Source organism: Coffea arabica, chromosome 6e (genome assembly GCF_036785885.1).
Source record: "Coffea arabica cultivar ET-39 chromosome 6e, Coffea Arabica ET-39 HiFi, whole genome shotgun sequence".
Lineage (NCBI taxonomy): Eukaryota > Viridiplantae > Streptophyta > Magnoliopsida > Gentianales > Rubiaceae > Coffea > Coffea arabica.
The window spans coordinates 30,679,907-30,703,201 of NC_092321.1; the positions used below are offsets into that span (position 1 = coordinate 30,679,907).

The 23,295-nt window shown below is 41.5% G+C and overlaps 1 protein-coding gene across 1 annotated transcript; it reads right to left on the reverse strand.

Moving 5' to 3' along the window:
- Positions 1 to 12,933: 12,933 nt before the first annotated feature.
- On the reverse strand, positions 12,934 to 22,177 carry LOC113696036 (conserved oligomeric Golgi complex subunit 1-like). The gene is made up of 6 exons (XM_027215339.2): positions 19,787 to 22,177; positions 17,026 to 17,220; positions 15,463 to 15,734; positions 14,995 to 15,174; positions 14,573 to 14,750; positions 12,934 to 13,441 (listed from the first exon to the last, which is right to left on the reverse strand). The coding sequence occupies exons 1-6, from the start codon at positions 22,043 to 22,045 to the stop codon at positions 13,301 to 13,303; spliced, it is 3,225 nt and encodes a 1,074-aa protein (XP_027071140.1). The 5' UTR covers positions 22,046 to 22,177; the 3' UTR covers positions 12,934 to 13,300.
- Between the last annotated feature and the right edge of the window lie 1,118 nt (positions 22,178 to 23,295).

The window sequence follows — 23,295 nt, forward strand, 5'->3', positions numbered from 1 at the left end:
TCATCTAAATTCGTCCCTTAGCCAACGACCTTCTGGGTCGAGCACCAAAATTGGAAAGACAATCGTGCCGACCTCCTGGGTCGAGCGCCGATTTCTCAGATTTGAAAGGCATTCCATCCGTTAGCATTCATGCCGACCTCCTGGGTCGAGCGTCAAATTTGAAGGTAATCATGCCAACCTCCTGGGTCGAGCGTCGATTTCTCAGATTTGAAGGGCATTCCATCCGTTAGCATTCATGCCGACCTCCTGGGTCGAGCGTCAAATTTGAAGGTAATCATGCCAACCTCTTGGGTCGAGCGTCGATTTCGTAAAAATTCTAAAGATAATCGTGCCGACCTCCTGGGTCGAGCGTCGATCTCTCAGGGCCCCCCACTAGGACACTTATCATTATCTGAGTGTGCTAGTGTAGAAGTGAAAAGTTAAACGACATTGATAATGAGAATGGACTTAAATTGGAAAGCCGAACATTTATTTAATGATGAACTGGTACGAAGGTTCCAAAGAATACAGGAAGATACCCTGGACCAATCTATTCTACAAACAACCGCAAATTCGAGAAGTGCCAAGTGCGGGGTACCTCTTCACCATCTAATTTGGCAAGCTTACAGTACCTAGCCCGGCTCGCTTCGAGGACCCTGTACGGCCCCTCCCAGTTCGGACCGAGCTTGTTGGAGCTCTGAGCTCGGCTGACTGAGTTCTTTCTTAGGACGAGGTCTCTCGGCTGGTACTGCGTATTCCTCACCCTCGCGTTATGATAGCGGGCGAGTTGGCTTTTATACTTAGCCATCCGTATCGCCGTTTCCTCACGCGTAGCCTCCAGCATGTCTAAGTTGCACCTCAGTTCTTCTTCGTTGGCTAACGCCACGAAGTTCTGTGTCCGAGGCGAGGGGAGACCGACCTCCGCGAGCACCACCGCCTCCGCCCCGTAAGTCAGGGAGAACGGGGTCTCCTGAGTGGCTGTCCTTGGCGTAGTGCGGTAAGCCCAGAGGACGCTAAGGATTCATCTAGCCAGTTAGACTGGGCTAGTTCCAACCTAGTCTTAAGTCCTTGCAGAATGGTTCGATTAGCATTCTCTGCCTGACCGTTGGCCTGAGGATGTCCAACCGATGTGAAGTGTTGGCTAATCCCGAGCTCGGCGCACCAGCTCCTGAAGGGATTTTCAGCAAACTGTCGCCCGTTGTCGGATATCAAGACATGCGGGATCCCGAAGCGGCAGACTATGTTTTTCCAGAAGAACTTTTGAATCGCCCTTCCGAAAATAGTGGCCAGGGGTTCGGCCTCCATCCACTTTGTGAAATAGTCGATGGCTACCACGAGGTGTTCGTACCTTCCAGGAGCTCGGGGGAGGTCAATCCCCCACTGGGCAAAAGGCCAAGGACTGTGGATGGGGATCATCTCCCGAGTAGGTTGGTGGCGTAACGGGGCGTGCACCTGGCAGACCCGGCATTTCTGAACAAGAGCTGCGGCATCCCGAAACACCGAGGGCCAGTAGTAGTCTAGGAGCAGACATTTTTTGGCCAACACCCGGGACCCCCAATGTGCCGCGCACAGTCCTTCGTGAACCTCTCGGAGGACATAGTCACCCTCCTCGGGAGTTACGCACTTTAGTCAGGGGATAAGTACGACCTCCTGTAGAGGGTCCCCCCAGCGTAGGCGTACCTTGCAGCCCTGAGCTGGAGTCGGCGAACCTCGGTATTGTTCACTGGGAGGGCACCCGAGCTGAGGAAGTCTACGAGGGGAGTCATCCAAGTGGCCGGGCTGTCTATAGCCAGAACCTGGACCTGGCCAATGCTCTTCTGCTTAACTACCTCCACTAAGACTTCCTTGCTCAGGTGGGCAAACGAGGAGGACGCCAGTTTCGACAGAGCGTCCGCTCGCTTGTTTTGTGACCTTGGTACCCGTTCGATCTCGAAGAGGTCGAACAACTTTATCGCCTCCTGCACCTTAGCCAAATACTTTTTCATGACCTCTTCCTTGGTCTCGTACTCCCCGCGGACTTGGTAGACTACGAGTTGAGAATCGCTCCGTACTCTGATCGCGGTTATATCCATCTGGTGGGCTATCCGTAACCCTGTCAATAGCGCTTCGTATTCAGCCTCATTGTTGGATGCTGGGATGTCAAATCTGAGAGCATATGTCAGTTCCTCCCCGGTGGGCGAGGTAAGCAGTAAGCCAGCTCCGCTCCCTTCCTTAATCGAGACCCCGTCTATGAATAGTACCCACGGCTTTTCCGGCCGTGCCTCCTTGGCCAAAGAGCTCGGTTCAGTCACTGACAAACTGGCTCCCTCGGGGAGGAAGTCTGCCCGGGCCTGAGCTTTGATAGCGGTGCGAGGCTGATAGCCGATGTCGTGCACGGCTATTTCGACGGTCCATTTGGTCATTCTGCCCGAGACCTCCGATTTTGTGAGTATCTGCGGCAAGGGTTGATCTGTAAGGACGGTAATGCTGTGGGCTTGGAAATAAGGTCGGAGCTTCCGGGCAGCGTGCACCAAGGCGAGGACCAATTTTTCCGCCGGCGTGTACCGCGTCTCCGGCCCTTGTAAAGCTCGGCTAACATAGTATATTGGCCGTTGAGCCCCCCTGTCCTCCCGCACCAAAACCGCGCTAACGGCCTCGTTGCAAGCAGACAAGTATAGGAACAGGGTCTCTCCCTGCTCCGGGGCGGTCAGAGCTGGCAGCCCGGCCAAGTATGCTTTTAGGTCGGTGAAGGCTGTTTGGCACTCCTCCTTCCATTGGAAGTCCTTTGGTGCTTTCAGGATTCGAAAGAAGGGCAACCCCCTCACCGCGGAGCGCGAGAGGAACCTGTTCAGGGCAGCCATTCTCCCCGCGAGCCGTTGGACCTCCTTGACGCTCCTCGGGGGGGGGGCATGTCCATGATGGCCTGGAGCTTATCCGGGTTGGCCCGGATCCCCTCTCGGGAGACCAGGAAGCCCAGGAACTTTTCCGACCTGACCCCAAAAGTACATTTCTTTGGGTTCAGTCGCATCCGACTTTCCCGCAGAATGTTCAAGATTCCCCTAAGGTCGGGGACGAGCTGCCGACCAGTCCGGCTCTTGACGATCATATCGTCCACGTAGACCACCATACTCTTGCCGATCTGATCCTGGAACAGTTTGTTGACCAGACGTTGGTAGGTAGCTCCAGCGTTTTTTATCCCAAACGGCATGGTGCGGTAGCCGTAAGTTCCTTCCTCGATGATGAAGGAGGTCTTCTCCCGGTCTTCTTCGGCCATTTCTATCTGGTGGTATCCCTTGAAAGCATCCAGGAAACACAAAACGTCAAAACCAACAGTAGAGTCTACTAACCTGTCGATCCTCGGCGGGGGGAAACAGTCCTTCGGGCAGGCTTTATTGAGATACGTGAAGTCCACGCACATCCTCCAGGACTGGTTCTCCTTCTTCACCAGAACGGGGTTGGCTGACCAGGTCGGGTAGTACACCTCCAGGATGATTTTGGATTCCAACAACTTGCCCACCTCCTTCCGGATCACCTCATTCCTCTCTGGGGCGAAACTCCTCTTCTTCTGCTTCACTGGCTTGAAGCTGGGGTCTACGTTGAGGTGGTGGACAGCCAGGTCGGTAGGAATCCCAGGCATGTCCTCTACCGTCCACACGAAGACCTGGGCGTACTCCCTTAGTAGGGGCTTCAAGCCCTCCTTTTCTTCGGGGGGTAGCGACGCACCGACGCGGAGGACCTGGTCAGGCATGTCCTCTCTCAATGGGAACTCCTCGATCTGGTCCTGGGTGCCCAGCTGCCGGGCCTCCTCCCCAGGGATGTAAGGCTCCAAACTAGTTGTCTGGGCGACCACCTTCTCCTGTCCCCGGAGCACGGCCAGGTAGCAAGCTCTGGCCACCTCTGGATCCCCATGCACCTCAACTATTCCTCCCGAGATGGGGAATTTGACGCTGAGGTGCAGAGACGAGGGGATAACTCGTAGGGCATTCAAGGCGGGCCGTCCCAAGAACACGTTGTACGGGGATTGTTGTTTGACCACCACGAAGTTGACGGGGATGGTCCGGCATTTGGGCGCCTGCCCTACCGTGACCATCAGTGTGATCATCCCCTCCGGAGTGATGGGCGGTCCGGTGAAACCCACCAGGGGTGTCCGAACCGGGGTTAGCTTTCCATCCTCCAAGCCGAGCTCCTTGAACACCCGGTAAAACATGATGTCCACCGCGCTCCCCTGGTCAACGTACACTTTTTTCACCCGGTAGTTATTAGTCATGACGTCTATCACGATGGCCTCGTGGTTTCCAGACGCCAGGGGAACCGCGTCCCTTGGTCCGAAGGTGATTTCTTCGTCCATACGCAGGCGCTTCAAGGAGTCATCCCCCTCCGGAGGAGGTCGCCTGTTCTTCCGAGCTGTATGGCTGTCCCCTCCCGCGGGACCCCCAGCGATGGTGTTTATTACCCCTGCCAAGTTCTGGGTGTCTTGGTCGGGGGAGTGGGCCCGAGGGACGTCACGCCGCTCGGGGCGGTCGCGACGCTGGCCCTCTCCCCTGTCTCCGCGGTAGGTGTGCCCCGACTCCTGGCCTGGTCGACCTTGCTGCATGAATCGCCCCAGGAAGCCGCGCTGGATCAAATCCTCTATCTCCTTTCGTAGGACCCAGCACCCCTCCGTATCATGCCCAACATCACGGTGGAAGGCACAGTACCGGTCCTGGTTCCTCTTGTTCCGGGATGTCCCCATCTTAGGGGGCCGCCCCACTAGGCCCTCCGCCTCCATAACGGCCAGAACTTGGGCTCTGGGCCGAATTAGGGGGGTGTAGCCTTTTTCTGGAAGCGGCGGGCGAGCGGGGGCTTTATCCTTCGCGAGCCGGTCGAACACATTCTTCTTGGCCGGGCCGTCCTTATTCTCGGACGGGTTTACCCGTTCTCTCCGATTTCCGAGCTCCCGATCTGACTCTCTCTTCAGGCGTGCAGCCTCCTCCGCATTAGCGGCTGCGTGCGCCCTAGTCAAGAGCTCTTCCAGGTCTCCGGGAGGCTTCTCGGCGAGCTTGAGAAAGAGTTTTTCCACCCCGAGCCCGTTCATGAAGGCGGCCATGACCACCTTTTCATCCTTGTCCCTGATCTGCAAGCTCTCCGTGTTGAAGCGGGTCATGAAGTTCCTCAGGGACTCGTCCGGCTTCTGCCTGATTGCCATCAGATGAGTCGCATTTTTCGAGTAAGTCTTCGAGGAGACAAACTGGGCGGAGAACTGCCTAGCCAGCTCGGGAAAACTTCGAATGGACCCCGGCGCCAGATCTTGGAACCAGAGCCGGGCCTTTCCCTTCAGGAACATGGGGAAGGTTTTGCAGCAGAGCCCATCCGCGGCGATTTGCAGGCGCATATGCGTCAGGAAGACCGAAAGGTGATCCTCCGGATCGGTCGAGCCATCGTACAGTTCGATATTCGGGATCTTGAACCTCCGGGGTAGTGGGTAGTCCTCTATTTCCCGGGTAAAGGGCGAGGTGGTGTAGTTGTCCTCGTACAACTGCGGCCGCAAGATCTGCTCAAGCTCGTCCCGGACAGGCCTCCACTGGGGGTGGTCCCGTGGCCGACTCTTGATAGATCGGGCGGGGGAGCGCTCAGGCTCCTTCCGCGCAAGCTTCCACGATGAGAGATTCCTTGGTCGGCCCCCAGCGGACCGATCGCGAGAGTACCCCTCGCTGTCCCCGATCACCGAGGCCCGCGGCCGAGGGAGAGTTCGTTGTCGTTTCCTCCTGGGAGGCTGGTCCCGTGACTCATCCTCCGAGGGAACGGGAGGTGATTCCCTCTCCTTCCCCTTCGCCTTGGAGGTTTGGGCGCCCCCGGCTTCACCCCCCTCCTTTGCTTGCCGAATTATGTCTTCTAGCATGGGAAGGTTCTCCGTCACGAACTGAAAAATCTGCTGTCTCCGTTCCCCTGAAAGGGCTGAGGCCCCGGCGCCCCGAGCCGCCTCGGTCTCCACCCGCCGGGACCCCTCGTCGGCTCCGGGACCCCGAGCCGCCTACGGTTCGCTTTGAACGCGTTCTCGCCATCAACACAACTACTCGTACCTTTCTTCGTTCCCACAGACGGCGCCAACTGAAGAAACACTGAACTTCCCCAGACCGAGCTGACCTGATGAGCTCGGCGCGCTGATGAGGAGCGCATGTCCCAAGCCTGCAAAACAAGCGAGAGGGTGATCTGACAGGGGAGCCCCGAGGTCGTCCCCGAGGGCACTCTGACGATCAAGTTAGTTTTCCGGTGGGTGAGATTCACGGGAAGTAAAGCAGTCGGGAGTAATTGGCGTATGGTGAGCGTACCTTGTGCAGTTGATGTGTGTTACCATTTATACCTGCTTGGGAGTCCGACCTCCGTACGTTTCGGGACCTGCCCAGAATAGCCTCCATCCCGCACTGAGGGGGAGCAATCCCGACCTAGGCGGGATAGTTCTCTGGAGCCCCTTGGAGCCCTAGCGGCGGGGGGTCGCGTGGACGGTTCCCGTGGGCCTGAGGGTCTAAGCCCAGCTCAGGGACCCCTGGGCTGCCACGTGTGTGGGCCCAGGACGGGGCCTCTGCACCAGCCTTGCTTTTGCTCACATATCGATCTTTTCCTTGCTTTAACCTCTTAAAAGTCACATGCATGTTAAGGTTAATGTGTTATAAGGTGTTTTGAACTACCGTATGAAAGCTTGCAGCCAAATTCATAGAGAAAAACTGAAAATTTCTTCCTTTCGCTCTCTCGGACATGTCATCAAATTTCTAGCAGCTTCTTTCAATAATTTCAGCCAAGTTTGTCAATGATTCACTAGTTTCAAAACAAATATCTTATAAGCCATGAGATTAAACATATATCATACATTTTTAGTGAAATTTCCTCCAAGTTTTCGAATGAACAGTTGTGAACTTCAACTCTCCTACCATTGGCCAAGTCAAACTTTCCAGAAACGAATCAGTTTTCACACAAGATTTCCTTCAGCAAAACTCATTTTTCTTGGCTAAAAACTATCATGCAACATGAGAAATCAAGAGTGCTAGAAGATTGAGAGGTTTATTACAATGTTACCTCCCTTTTGCAGACAATCTCAGCTGGAAAAATGTGGACAGTTTCCTCCCTCTGCTCCTCAAAGAATCGCACCAGATTTCTCTCTTCTTGCTCCCCCCACTGCCTCTAGTTTGCACGCCAAACAGCTGCAGTCCTTCCCCCCTCTCAACTCTCCGTTGGTTGGCGTGGTAATAGGAAATGATTCACTCTTTCTCCCTTACTCTCTCTTGGGTGCAGACTTGGAGCAATGAAGAACCAGAAATGTTTCTCACTCGGTGGTGTTTTGGAATGAATGGTTATGACCGAAACTCTCTCTCTCTCTCGGTTCTGTTTCTACTGCTTGGTTGATAAGAAGAGAATTCGACTTATTTCCTTCACTCAGCCGACCACTCAAGCTTCCTCATTCGGTGCTAATCAATCCAAACTCTCATTCGGTCACTGCCTACTCAACAATTTTGGTGGCAAGTTCATCTGGCTGCTGTCCAAATAACAATTATGCACCGCCCAACTATCACACAAATTTCACTCCTTTTCTTTTCCACCATTTAGACAGCAGCTCCTTACGGTTCCAAGCGCTCCACTTATACGTCTCCCTTTCAGTTTTATTTTATGAAGTACCGTTAGCTGGTTTCTTGGCTGCATGGAAAATTAACCAAAACTCTAAGGTTGGTTTGGTCTTCTTTTTTTAATTTTTTGTTCATTTGTTTGTCATGAGTCCGTGATTTTATTGCCTCATGCATTGCCCCAAAATTTTTCGTTTGTTCTAATTTGTATGTACCTTGAGAAATTTTCCTTATATCGATCCAGTAAATTTTCACATATTTAGGTTTTAAGGAAAATTAATTAGGCATGTATTTTTTCAACTATATAATGAATTAAGAAGTCACAATTTGCAATATGTCTATCATTTGTTTATTTGATTCCTAAAATTTTCTACACCATTCTAGGATATTTCTAAATTCTCAATTTTTATATAAATTCAATTAGGCATTTAATTTAACCATTTATTCGTTATAATATTTCTAATAACAAAGTAAATAAAACAAAATAAATTCAAGGCATACACATAACTCTTTTTTTTTTCTTGAGTTCTCACATCTTAGCTATGGGGGAGCTAATATAGACTTATTAGAAGGGAAATTGATTTTAAGGGTTGGTAAGGAAAAGAAAGAATTTAATGCTTTTGAACCCCTAAATTACCCTTCTTATGAATCTTGTTCATATCTTAACATTACTGACGATTTATCAGGTGAGAAGTATGTTACAAAGCAAGGCTTGGAATTGGTGCTCGGACTAAATCATCGCCAGTATTCCTCTTGGGTGGTTCGAAAGCAATTTTTTGATTATCAATGTTACGAAAAATCTCATGTGCATGCGCTGAATGGAGTGGAATGATCTGAGCCATTTCATCCGCCATAATCATATCGGTCCCGTCTAGCTGAAGACGTTAAATTTAGCGTTTCGTGGGAGGCAACCCGACTTCTTTCTAATTTTATTTAATATTTTCTTTTGTTTGGGATTAATGGTGGTGTTTATTTCCTTACAATTTTATTGGTTTCTAGTTTGGATTATTTGGTGGTGTATTTAACTACTATTTATAATATTTTCTTGTCTTTTTATAGGTTGGTAGGATGACTTACTGAGTATGACCATTGGATGGTAACGACAACTTCTCTTACTCTACTTGATCATTGGCACTCCATTGGTTATTAGGGGAGTTTCACTTTTAGCTCTTTTCATGTTATTATTATTTTTATTTTATCCCCAACATTGAGGACAATGTTGTCTCAAGTGTGGGGGAGGAGTAAATGGGTTTAGGTTAAAATTTTTCAAATTTTTGTTGCTAATTCCCTGAAAGGCAATGTCTTATATTTCGAGTATTATTATTGTTAAAGCAATATGTGTATGAATGTGTTAAATGTTAAATGGTGTTGCTTTAGGGTGCGTCTTTGGTGAATATTTGATATTTTGAAACTTTTTCAATTTTTGGCTAATTTTTCTAGGCATTGTAAATATTTTTCTAACATTTTTCTAGTGAATTTGGCCTAATTATTAATTTTAGTTCTACATATTATTGGGATATGAAACAGGCTTTTGTGTTCTTATTTGTACTTATATGCTTATTTTATTAATTTAACTGTACTCCGTTGGTTGTCATTGTCTAGTAACCAGAGGTTTTTACCTAAAAGTGTCAACTATCACATCAAAAAGTGACAATAACTATGAGTATGTTATTCTTAAGTGGTAAAAGCTGATTAATCAGGCTCTTTCATTTAGGAGATGTTGGAGTTCACGTCAAAAGAGTTGAACGGCTGAGAATTAAGTATATTCCCCTTGTTAAAATGTGAAAAGCTTAAGTGTGAGGGAATTTGAAGAAAACAAAGAGAAAAATATGAAAAAAAAGAAACAAAAATATGTGGATTATAATAATAGTCTGTAGATCCATATAGTTATATGTTTGAGATTTTGCATAATAGTTGGGCCATCTCTGAGGAAATGCTTGTTAAATATTTATATTCCTAATTTAGTTAGCCGGAGTTGAAAGGGTCGATGGTGTTAAATGCTAATCGAAGAAGTATCTCTTTGATTTTTACTATTAGTACTTAACACTTGTTTAGAATGGTTGCTCTAATAATGATAACCTTGATATAGTCATTGTTTGTATTTAATTGATTTTGTTTTTGTGCTTGAGAATAAGCACAGACTAAGTATGGGGGAGTTTAATAGGGTGTATATTATAATGCATTTATAGGCATAAGTTGCTAATTAACCATGTTATGGGAAATTTATCTTGAGTAGAAATTACTTAATTTTGCTTGTATATTATTCTAATAGGTCAAGAGCTCAATTGGAGAGAAAATGGACTAAAAACATGGCATAAAGAAGCAATGAAAGAGGATAAAGTCAAGAGAAAGAGGTTTCACAGGAATGACATATTTCAATATTTTGGCGATAACTTGAGCTTCACAAATCAGATTGAGATGTCCTTGATTCAATTCAAAGCTCAGAAAATACTCTACAACTTTTATGAGATATTAAAGTTTGGTTCTCATATTTTCATGGTCAAAAGTTCAAATTACTGAAGTATAGTTGCGCTGCAATGCTCTTACGACCAAGTCTTAGTATTTTAGGCATATCGCAGTGTCCAAACATCCAAGGAAAGCTTATTCAAAGGGTTACAATTTCTTTGTTTTGAGAAATAACTGATTCAGCCTATTTGATGGACTTTTTGGGATTCAAAATCAATCCACACGTGGATCCGTATTGATCCGCGGATGGATCCATGACAGGCACTGGACATCACAAATGACTTCGCGCTGAACATCTCCAAATTCTTTTGCATTCTGAGCTTGGCCCGATGACCAATGCCGGTCATTGGGCCGGTCTTCATCGGAAAAATGTGCGGAAATAGGATTTTTTGAGTCCAATAAAGCCTATTTCTACCATGTTTAGGATATATCTTCAAGAAACCATAAATAGGAGTCATTTAGGTTGGTTTTTAGGGGGAAAAAAGTAGTCTAATCTAGTTTTAACATCTTTTCATAGTTTGTTCTTGAGACATCAAGATCAAATGGAGGCGAATCAAAGAGTGTGCAAGGAGAAGATTGGAGCAAGCAATTGAGAAATTTTCTTACTCTTTTTCTTATCTTTGTAGCAACTCTTTGAATTCATGGTTTTAATTTCCAAATCTTGTTGAACTAAATTGTTGCTAGGGTTAGGGTTTTTGTGACGGAATTTGATTAATTTTTCTAGTTTGATTTCTTGCCTTTTGTTATGATTTATCTATCTTGATTTAATTACGTGTTCATACTTGACCACCATAGACATACTTTTAGGATTTGTATTGAAGTGAGAAGGGATATACAGCTGTGCACTAGATAGATAAATATATTTAGTCTGATCACGATAGTAGGTTAGGATTTTTATGACGTACTTATATCACCAAAATTCTTAAAGGGTTTAATTGAATACTTGTGATCTCGAGAAAGATGTAGGATTTAATTAGGCACACTTTAGATGTATCGAGAGATAATCTAAAATATAATTGTGTGATGCATCGTTCATAGTTTGTTAAGAAATTAACTAAATAATTGACTCAAATTTTGGATTAAAACCTGAAACCCTAGACTTGGGTCTATTGTTTTCTCACCACTGCTTTAATTGAATTGATTAGTCTTTGATTGCTTAGTTAGAAAATACAACTTCATGAATTTAAATTTTGTTATTTTAGAATAATTAAAGTAGAAAATTAACTCATCCCTGTGGGTTCGACCCTGGAATACTCCAAGTAATTTATTTCTACGATTGATCCTCTACGCTTATAGGAATTCGTTGATCATTGGGTAAACTTTCAGTTGTAATTAATTGAGGGTTAACTAGGAGAGTTGTAAAACTTCTTGACTCAACTAAAAGCTTTTAGGGTGAAGGAGTGAGCCTTCACTTGTACAAGTTGGTTAGTGTCGCCATCAATTAAAGAAGCTACTTAATTGATTCAACTCCAAGTTTGGAAGAAATTTGTGTGTGTGATTAGTTTGCAATTCTTTTACTTTATTGTTCTCTTTTTATTATTTGTTTGTGTGGCTTAATTTGCTTACATCTCTTATTATTGTGTTTGTTTGAGTGCTTGTTTATTTAAACTATTTTGGTTGAATAATTGAGTGAAAATGTGGCCTTTACTTGTTTTAATTTTTATCAATCTAATTTATCTCCCTCTTAAGTTACTTGGGGTTTACAGAAAGATATCCCTTAAAAAATCATATTGTGTTATAACCTAAAATTCATAATTGCCTTTTGAAAATGATTCATGATCACATAACCACTAATAGCAGAAGCAAAAGTAACTATAACATCTTTCTTTTCATATTGGTTTGATTGTGTCTTAATGTTCAACAGTATATTTTTGATGGTCATTGTTTTTTAAACTAAACTAGATTAGCCTTAAAAAGGGAGGGGGAAAGGACGGCGAATAGTGGGAGCAAGAGTGAGATGGTCAAAAGAGTGTCATCTTTTCAATCTATCAAATAGTGGGAAACATTTGTGGCTTCCCCCAACCACTATTTGTGGCTTCCCCCTCCCCATTCCCCTAGATTAGGCTAAAATAAGTTATACAAACTGTTATCATTGTTGGGAAAAAAAAAATAGTGGGAAACATAGATGATGGATATCAAGTCCAAGCACTCCACTTGTTGACTAACCAAAGAAAAATAAGAATTTAGATAAGGAGAGTACATAATTAACTATTTATTTTTTATTCTCAATTGCTTTTTAAAACCTATTTTCAAAATTTTAGAGACAAAAGGCTAAAAGTCAAAATGCAATAAAATAGGTGCTATTGGATTTTTATTTTGCTTTTGAGAATAATAAAAAAACAACTGAAAACAAGCCCTGATCATGAATAAAAATTCCTGCAATGTCATGCTATTGGATCAAGGCCATTATTTTTTAATTTTTGAAAGCTACAAGCTAAATTCTATTGGATTTTTGCAGTTTTATATTTTCTTTCTTTCTTGTTGCAAATGCCTAACCTTGGGGATTTTTCTTTTTTTCTATTTTGTTTAAAGCCTAATCACGTAAGCTTTCAAATAAATGATTGGTGGTGACAAAATGGCAAGACAAAAAAGTGCAAGAAAGCTTTCACTTTGCATAATGATTAATTGCGTATGAAATCAAGCTTTCACTTTGCAAGTTTATTTAATGAGGATATTGATAGGTACTTTAATAAGATCTCTAACTTTGAAATGCTTCCTTTTCCTTTTTATTTTATGTAAGGTTTGAAGTCTCCCTTAAATTTCCCAAAAAAATTGGAAGAAACGCTAATGATGAAGTTCCTTATTGGACTTTCAAACGCTTCTCTTCCCCCTTCTCCTTTTTAAGGTTTGGCGTCTCCCTTGAAAAAGCAAAAAGGAAAAAAAAGATTATGATACAAAGTATAAATTAAGAAAATGATGCCAAAAAATGCCCTTTTATATTCCAATTCAGACGGTTTAGATTCAAATCTGATTGTACATACAATTTTATCTGTACTTCTTATTATACAATACAAAATTGATAAACAACATTGAAATGGCTTTTTTTGATTCCCAATTTCCCATACATCTGAAACTTTCTCTAGATTACCCTTCGATCATGCATCTCTTTCCTCAATCAATGCCGCCTTCATTCCTCATCTTCTTTTACAATTTCTATAACCCAATGCAGAGATAAATTTCTGCCTAGTATTAAATCATCTGGTAGTCCCATCAAGCTTCCAGCTGTTTGACTACAATTTATCCTGATAAAATTCCCAAGAAATTGCTAGAAAAATTCTCAGCAATCAAGAATCCAATCTGCCAGCCGTGAAGGATGAAAGAAGTCCAGCAGCCTGCGCAGGTAACATGTCACCAAACCTGCCAACTTGCCCATCTGTAAGAATGGATCCCAGTCTGAGAGTGCTCTCCCCAAATCTGCTGCCAACCTGCAATTTGCATTAAGGAATGATTGCTCAGATATGAGGAATATTTTAACACGGTTTATCACAATGATCTATTCTACAATCTGCTCTGCAGACATAAACAGATCGAATCAGTAAATTGCTCTCTCCAAAAGCAGTAACAGCTTTACAAGCTGAAAACCAGCTCAAGTACTGGTTGAACAAGTGCGCAAAGATCCAGTTTTCTCAACCACCTAAACATGGATACAATTTATTCATTAAAGAAAGGTTTCAGGCCTCAAAAAAAATAAATTTCCTGTTATGTTTGACCTTTAAACTAGCATTAACTGTCTGGTTTTTGTCCTCTGAATCTCGATAAGTAAGCTTTACTGCTGATTGAACAGCAGATTTCAAATTTACTCTCTCTCTCTCTCTACATTCGATACTGAAACTAGCACATGGCAACGCTTTTGGCCTTTCCCTTGAATCTGGATGAGGAAGCTTCAGTACTATTAAAAAAGTTGATGTCAAATTTCCACACACAGTATCTGTCTTGTCATGTCCAAACACCCTCCACCTCTCTCTCTCTCTCTCTCTCTCTCTTACACAGACCTCTCTCCCCAACTAGTTTGAACACAAACTGAACCATACGAGGAAAGTATCACTAGTAGCATCTTCTGTACACCAGTCAAAATTACACCCAAAAATTCATGTATTTACGCAGACAACTGGGGATATATAGAGTTTTCAAATAAATAGAAGCAAAAAATTTTCTTCATATGTTACCTGGCCCCAAGCAAAGGAATTTTTGAACAGCATTAGATTAAGAAGTTCCTCAAACATTATTTTAGTAGAAGAGTTTAAGATTTTTCCCCTCTCTTCTAAATGATATGACATCTCTCCAATTTGAAGGTTGAATTCCTAGTATTTGCATGTATGTCTACATGACAAATTATGAAGATGTCTAGTGGAAAGCACTTATGCTTGCTGATGTTAACAAGCAAAACAATTTGTTGAAAATAAATAGAACTAATGTTTTCACAAGAGCAATGACTAGCTCAAGTGGTAAGAACACACTTCTCACCAACAGAATGCCAGGGTTTGACTCTCATCGCAATGAATACAACACCAGATTCCCACTTCCCCTTAGATTAGATAATGAATGGGAAATTTTACCTGCATGAAGGACCTCAAGAAAGGCGCTGCCATCCCTAAACTTGAGTTATCATCATAATCAATGTTCCGTGAGAGCTCATCAGTTGTATAGCTGTTCCGAGAACTTCTAGAAGAAACATCATCCATAGATGTTGAAGCTGATGGCCTGGCTGGTCCTCTCGAAGACAATGCTGGAGCACTGAATAGCCAAATATAGAATTAGCAGCATTAGTTGAAAATTAACATAAACTACAACAAATAATATAAAACCCTTCTTGAAGTATGCTCATTTTGCTAAAATTAACTGCTTTTAAAGCTCAAGTCTATCCCTTACTATAAGAAATTACATACGCCCACCCATGAGAGTATCAATGACAAGAAAAGTAGGAAAAGAAGATAACTTTTAAGTGCACAAGTTAGTTAACTGGAATAACAATATCAACCTGATGGGAAGATACTTGAAGCGAGGCACATCAGAGCATCGCATGATATTTGATTCAGAATTACTAGGCAACTTTTGCGCTGTGTCCGTATACAGTCTATTAAGTTGGACAAAGAATCCAAAAAGCACAGCATGCCTCAAGTATGATTGCTTCCCATTCTCCCGCAGGTATGGCTCATAGCTGAATTAAATCAAAATCATCAGAGAAAATAGCAATCAGGAGGAACCTTGTGTTTATATAACTTCTGCAACAACAAAACCTCAAGATGTAATGTTGAATCAAGAGAAATTGACAAGTCTTAGATTTGATTGGATAAGAATTGACCACATGTAAACCTCTCAATAAGTCCCTCAACACCAAGTCCCCATATACTGCAATGCTAATAATATTTTAATTTTCCTTTCTTGAAACAGAGAACAGCCACAATCTTCCAAGCATATTGAACAAAGTCTACTTGAAGAAGCTTACGTGAGCCAGTCTATAGGATCCAGTCTTTGTGAAAGGTGAGATACCAAGCCATCAAGACGCTCTCTAATCACTGACTTGGTTTCATGGATGTCCTGCTTGATTCTGAATGGAAGCTTTACCTTTGGTACTTTTGAAGGCACAGTATTAGAACTAACATCACCGCCAGATAAAACATCAGCAACAAATCTTAAATCCAACAAGATTTGCAGAATTCCCTTTTCAGACACTTGAGATCCATGACATTCAAGGAAAGCTACATAAATACCAATAACCTGCAGACGCAAATAAATAAGATGAAGACACCATCCCCAAATAAATTCCTACTGCATTGACAAATGACATAGAATAGAAGAGTATGTCAAGAATCAAACTTAATAGGCACACTTAATCATGTATATGATTACCATTATTATCTTAAGAGCAGATTGTGCATAGGACAAGAGCCATCTTTATACACAGAAACAATGATATCAAATCAGGCAACAGGCTAAAATTCTTAATGGGTCCATGTTGTTCCATTGAAATCTGAGACATCGCAGAACGAATTTGGCTTGAAATTGAAGTCTTGTTAGGTTAGTCGAGAGATGTACAGTCCATACATCATACCTCAAAATCAAGATTCCCTAATAGGAGGTCTTACCAGACCAGTTGAGTGAATATATACTATAATTCAAAAAATAGAGTCAAGAATGAGAATTAAGTTAACTGCATGGATATCAGGTTAAGTGGTTTTTCTTTCTTTTCCTACTTTCCATTTTCTTTCCTATTACTTATTTCAAGATCACCATCACCAAAACTGGTGCCTAACTGTTCCCAGTCATTCAAAATTTTAATCAGCTCAATGTGAAGCTTCAGAAACTAAGTTAATGTTTATGTATTATCAGAGAACAATACATAATAAATTCCACCTTATTTTGACATAAAGTTACCAAACTATAACACTACAAATCCTGGTGCTCTCTATTGGAACAGTAAACGACCTCATCAATTCACATGAAAAAAATTTTGAAGGATAATGAAGGGACAAGAGTTGGGACAAATTTATATACTGACAGGCATACATTTATACATACATAGGTAGCTTCCCATAACAATTGTGAGAAGAAAACTTTATATCTGAACGCAATTCAAAATACCATCAGCAACAAGTACATGCAGTTCCGTGGACCAAAGTCCCATTTTGTCAGTGCAAGTTCAATTATGAGGTTGAACCACACCAGTATGTTAAACTAACTAGGTCCAGGAATAAACTTAAAGAGCATGTAACAATTTGCACATCTTTTTCCCTGACATAGCCTTGAATTCTTTGTTAAATTGAGGGAGAATGCCCAAGTGTTGTGTGTGTTATCAACAACTTTTCATATTAAGGATCCACTTTTGCATGTTATTGATAAAAGGATAAAAACAACTTCTGAAGACCACTTAACCAAAACCCCAATGGTATATAAGTTTTATCACAAGTTACTTCCAAGTAGGCATTCTTAAAAATAAATGACGGGTATGTAGACATCACATTACATGCTATACCTAATTGATTAAAGTCGAAAAAAGTTTATCACACACCTTTTCCAGTAGTCTTGAAGCAAAATCTTGTAGGATAGGCTTGTCAAGTACATGACCACCAACTTGATGAATTTCTTCGCACGCTTGAAACAGGAATGAGTTGATATAAATAGAAGGCATAGATGGAAGCAAAATTTGCATTTCCGATTCACCTTCATTCAGCTGCTCTTGCTTGACTGCAATCTTCTCCCATCCCTGACCAATAATTAGAAAGAGTTACTAAGGTTCAATGTCAGATACAACAATCTGGCATAACATCATCACAAAGAACAGATGACGTCCTCCAAATTATTAATGATTATAAAAGCAAATGCAACGCCTATTACCACGAGTAAAATAACAGAACAGTGCAAAAGGGAAAGGAGGATAAATAACAAAGGTTTCACAAATTGACTCAGAACCTTATAAGTCTACCTACCCCGCAGAAAGTCATAAGCTTCTCAGCAATCACATAGGATATATTGTTGACTGCATCTTCTTGAAGTTTGAAAAAAGTAAGAGTTTAAGGATAAACAAACAATGAATTTTAATGGAACACATGAATACTAACCATATTATAATATTTTGCAGAGACTGTGGAGTAATCAATCAGGATATTGTTACTTAAACTAAATGCCAATTGGATTATGCTAGTTTTCTATCAGAAAAGAAACTGCAGCAGCTATAGCTCCATGACTCTCCTAACCGAGCAGCATAAGGAAGCATCAAAGGTCCACTGAGACATTATTATGACACCAAGAAATGCTACACTCTAGCCAATTATGAACTGAAAAAACGGTAGCCAAAGAGTGATGGACCATTGATAACCTTACTAATATGATTCAAACCCTTTTACTATCACAAACAAATGTTTTACAGAATTAAGTGAATACAGGTAAAGAAAGACTTTTTCAACAAATTGAAGGATCATCTCTTTCTAAAAATACATCCACTAGCATTGTTAAACAAAGAAACGAGAAGTTTCTATGACCTCGAGAAATCATTGTTATCTATTGTTTTTATGAGTGTCAATTAGTTGCATGGTATAGAAAATTCTTTCCTTATGTACCACCTTTTATGCTAGTTAGTGACACAGAACCCTGCTTCTGCTCCCTGACGCATTCAATCCTGTCTTCCAGGTAAAATATAATCGAACCTACTTCTACCATACAACTGCTAGCACCAAAAAGTGAAAAAATAAAAAGGAGTTAGAAAGAGAACTACAAGAACAGCAACTCTGTAATTTGAAGAATTGTAGTACAAGATGAAGAATTTGGAAAGCAATGCACTATTCGACATGCATGCACTGCACATTGTCAAAAATCTCAGCCCAACTATAAGGTAAGTATTAGCATGTTAACAACCAGGATGCCCTCTTAAGTGAAACATTCCAAATAGCACAAGCGAAGAGCATTTACTAAAATAAATGAAAAAACCAGTCATTGTATTCTTATTCACGGTTGAAAGAATGAAAAAGCAAAATAAAAGCTGAATGCTTAACAGCTTAAGTATTCTTTTCTCACAGATGACACCATCATAGGAGTATCATAAATTGGCAAGGCTCAGAAAGTAGGATTTGTCATCAGCTTGAGATTGGTTATTTCATTTCTAGCCTGCATATAAGTCTCTAATAGCATGCTATAGTTTCCTAGCCTTGATATAAAAGGTGCTTTTTACCTCTTGTCATAAACTACTTCACCTCTTATAAGCAGAATCTCACTGCCAGGACATATGGGGCGAGAACAGCAGTATACTTTTTCCAGTCTAACAAGGCTCGTCCAAAATCTTTACCACAGAAGTTACTTCATCCAAGTTGTACCTTTTCTAGTAATTATGACTTGTACATCAGAGCAACCATTTACCAATTTCAAAACTACTCAAGTTCGGCCTAACTATAATTAGCCATCAGAGGTATAATAATGAGCTAAAGCAGAATGAAAGTACTTTACATATACAAATAATTATAATAGAGGAGATTTGGTGGCAACATGATAAAATGGAGAAGAAAATAGGAAAAGAAATATAAAACAAAAAGTTTGGCAAGTTAATAGGGACTTAAATGTCACGGGCATTGAAGTTATAACATCATATTTTGATAGAAAACCAACCATATGACCTTGACTGTTAACCATAGGGTGCACAGTGTCGTTTAAAAAACTAAGAGAGGTACATCTTCGGTCATCTAATATGGTAAATATGCTATGAGTCAAAATTATTTTTCTCCCATGAATAATGGCTGAAAATAACCTCTTTCCCACTCATGAATTCTGTAGGTACAGTAGTCAAATAACTAATACAGAGTTGCAAAGTTAAATAGAGCTGACAAAAGTTTTATAAATCAAAATTTAAACTAACCACTGCAATCAAATTTCTATTGTATTCAACACAAGACATGCCCTGAACAAATTTCCTTGTATTCCATTTCTTTTCAAGGCAGAGGTCTCGTGCATTTTATTAGCTAAAAATGTAAGTACCTAACACACCAATCATATGAGGTACGTGTACTAATTCAGTTGATAGCTTGACATATCTCCTCATATTGTAGATCAAAATACACACTGTATAAACCAAGCAAACACTTTGAAAAGAATTGATCACATTCAAGCAGAAAAAGAAAAGAAAAGAAATTCTACTGACGAACCAGCACCTAGAGGATCCCATTGTCCAACAAAATGTCGAGCACTTAAATAAGGCACTGTTCATAAATAAACAACAATTTCTTAATGATATCCATACTGTAGCAAAACTAATATTGCTATAGTTAAAGAGAAAAGCCACTTACTCTCAAGGGTGCAGCTGCTGATAAGGCATCATCTTTTTCAACATTCGCTGAGAGAATTCTTGATAGTTCATCAGAGACCCACGATATCCATATATTGTGCGCTCTAATGCAAAGATCTTGGGTTGTTCTGCTAAGTTCTTCAAGTTTTGGACTTGAATTGTCATCTATTCCAAACAAAGCAGATGCCGCCAATGAAGTTTGTCTTTTGGGGGAATCAAGCATTTTCTTTCCAGGACTATCACTCATAAAGGAGTCAAAAGATGATCTAGAATACCTCAAAGCAGCACGGGACTTGAGCGAGACACCAGCAAAAGTTTCATTCAACCACGATCTTGGTGAACCAAGAATTACGGGCACATGCCTAGAGTGCTTCTGGAAAGCAAACAATAGTCGACCAATAAATAGAGACCTCTCAACAATTATGGCAGCCAGAGGTGTGGATTCACCTTCCTGATCCACATTTTTCAGGTCAGCATCCAATAGGTCTAGCTCGCTCTTAAGATCTCTCAATATGGTTGACATGGTTGCGTAACATTTATTCTGCAAATATGGGGCCAAATCCTTCAACCTTACAGGTGCCTTTGGAGACTCGAGGAAAAAGAGGAGGTCCTCAAGGACAAGCTCACATCGGCTGTCAACGGCATCTCTGATTCGGCTAACTTCTGCCCCAAAGTAAGCATTGAGACAAGTACGAACATCATTCTGCTCAGTACACTGTGATGAACCAACTCTTTTAATATTTGGTTCCATGAACCAAACTCCACCAGCATTTGGAACTCTATTCGGGTAAGACTGGAAACCAACATCACTAGGTGTTTTCACAATAGTCCGGACTGACTCCACAACAGACACTGCTCCGCTCAACTCCTCAAATCTGGTATCAATAATTGCTTTCATCCTCTGAAGAAAAGCATCTTCAAATATGTCGTCCCAGAGATCAGAGTCATCACCCAACACAAGTTCACGTGTCCTTTTCCATGGCAATTCAATCTCAGAACCAAAAACACTCTTAAGCCACTCCAAACTCCCCTCCAAGACTTGTTTACTGTCCATGGTCTCTCTTATCAACTTCTCAGCCGAAGCAAGCTCTTTCCCACTTGCAATCACATCAATCAAGTACCTCCCATTGATGTTGTTCACAATCTCCTTTCCACAATTCCTCAACCAATCAGAACAAGTCCTCGCAAGAAAATCTCTGTCTAACGTTACCATGGTAGACTCCAGTTTATCCCTAAATGCAGTCCATAACCTCACTTCCTCGTCAGGATTTGGAATCCCCCCAAACAACTGAGAAGCCGGGGGTGAACCCAAAATAGTCTTATAAAACAAAGGCATATCATTCAGTACCTGCAAAAACAACTCCCCAACTTGCCCTACACTAACCTGAATTATCCTCAACACTTGACAGAACACTGAAATCACATCAGAACTATCAGCATTAACATTACTAGAACAAGCACTCAATTTCTGTAAAATACAAGACTTTCGTGAATCCAAAAACAAACTCAGAATCTGTTTCGGATCAAGCTCATCAATAATCGCAACAGCAGCAAGAGCATCAGCATAAGCATTGATCCCAAGCTCAAGAAGAAGGGCTTGATCCAACAACCTCTCACGACTCCTCTGCGAGATCTGAGCCTTAAAACTCTCCACTATCTGCCACTGATGCTGAAGCAACGGAAATTTCGACAACACATTGTAACTACCACCATTCCTAATACCGACACTATCGTTATTCATAACAATTAGGTAATCATGAACATGTTTTGCACGGATATATCTAGCTGAAGCTTCCATAAACATAGATTCATCAAGACAACCCCAAATATTTTCTGGGGTATCTACAAGATACTTAACCCGGCAAGCAATGCCATAAATCCGGGCCCTGTTGGAATTGGCATTGGAATTGACTGTCCTAGGACTATCAATTGATGAAGAAAGATTGCTGACTATAGAATGATGAATAGCTGAAATGTTAGTAGAGATAAACTCACAAGTGGACTTCATTTGAACAATGGAATCGGCTGAATCTATAAGATCTCTGTATCTATTGCCCACAAGTTGCCTCAACTCCTCGCTCTTGTCCTCGATCTCTTTCCTCGTGGTTGCCTCTACTTTTCGGATGTCTGAGATGGGCTTCGTTCGAAATAGCAATTCTGCATCTTGGTTTCTGTAACCACCACCACCACCGCCACCGCCGGGGGTGGGAGCGGCGGTGGTGGAAGGGGACTGAGGAGGTGGCGGCGTTACGATTCTCATAATTTTCTATTTTCACCCTTCTAGGAGTCAAGTGAGGAATGGTTTGATTATAATTAGACCAAATTGGAGTTCGATCGGGTATCACAGGTACTGTTAGTTTGAGGTGGAAGGAGAAGTACAACAGAAGAAGCTATTCTATTTCCGTTGGTTCTGCAACTTGGGACACCATTTATTTAATTAATTGCAATTAGGGTCTTGAACCATTACTAATTAGCATTTTGCACCTACACCTATCAATAGTGATTCTTTTTTTTAGTTTTTTTTTTAATCCTTCCAACGCCTTTTTCACTCCCAAACTATCAAATATAAGATTCGAACCCAGAACCTGACAATGGAAAGAACTCTAAGAGTATTCCCCTAACCACTAATAGTGATTAGGGAATTTAAGTACTTTATGAAATTTGATATCAATTTGTATCAATTAATAGTACAAGTACTTCAATCAATTTGTATCACTTTACAGTACATTGACCAATTTGATTAAAAATTAGTAAATTTTCATAGTTATTTTAAAATTGGAAAAAATTGGTACTCTTAAATGGATGAAGCTAGATATGTGAGGATTAATTTCTAATCTTGCATTATGTGTACCTTTCTTCCCAAAATTTAAAAAAGAAAGAAAGAAAGAAATGAAGCTTGACACGTTATGATTTTATCAAAATGGTTTTATGATTTTTCCAAATAAATATGCGTTTTTAATTGATAAGAAATATGAATAACTTGTCTAATTTGAGTTGTTACAAATTCATGTAAAATACTTTAATTATTTCGGTGCCCAAATTTAAGTCAAAATTTAAGTTTGGATTGACTAGCAAGATATTCATATTTATCATTCTTGATGTAAAAAATATTTTTATTTCTAAAGTGTATTCAGGAGGTTTAATATTTATTGATAAGGTACTAAGTAGGTTTGAATATCTTTCATAAAATTTTTCAAGAGAATAGAGTGTAAATCATATCAAGACTAACAATTTTTTATTAACAAAAGAAAAGGGTCCAATGCGTTTCTATACCTTAGATCTGATTTTTGATCGACAAACTTCCAACCACCAGGGCGATTTCCTTTAAGGGCCACTTAAGAGTCTTGCAATACAACTTAGTTTCGTTTCCTACTTCTAAGTGTATTCAGATGTAAATATGGAAAGTTGTGAAGAAACTTGCTTCTTTTATTAATAATAAAAAAAAAGTTTTAGTACAAGATATAAGCTTAGCACACTACTCTCTCTCTCTCTCTCTCTCTCTCTATTTAC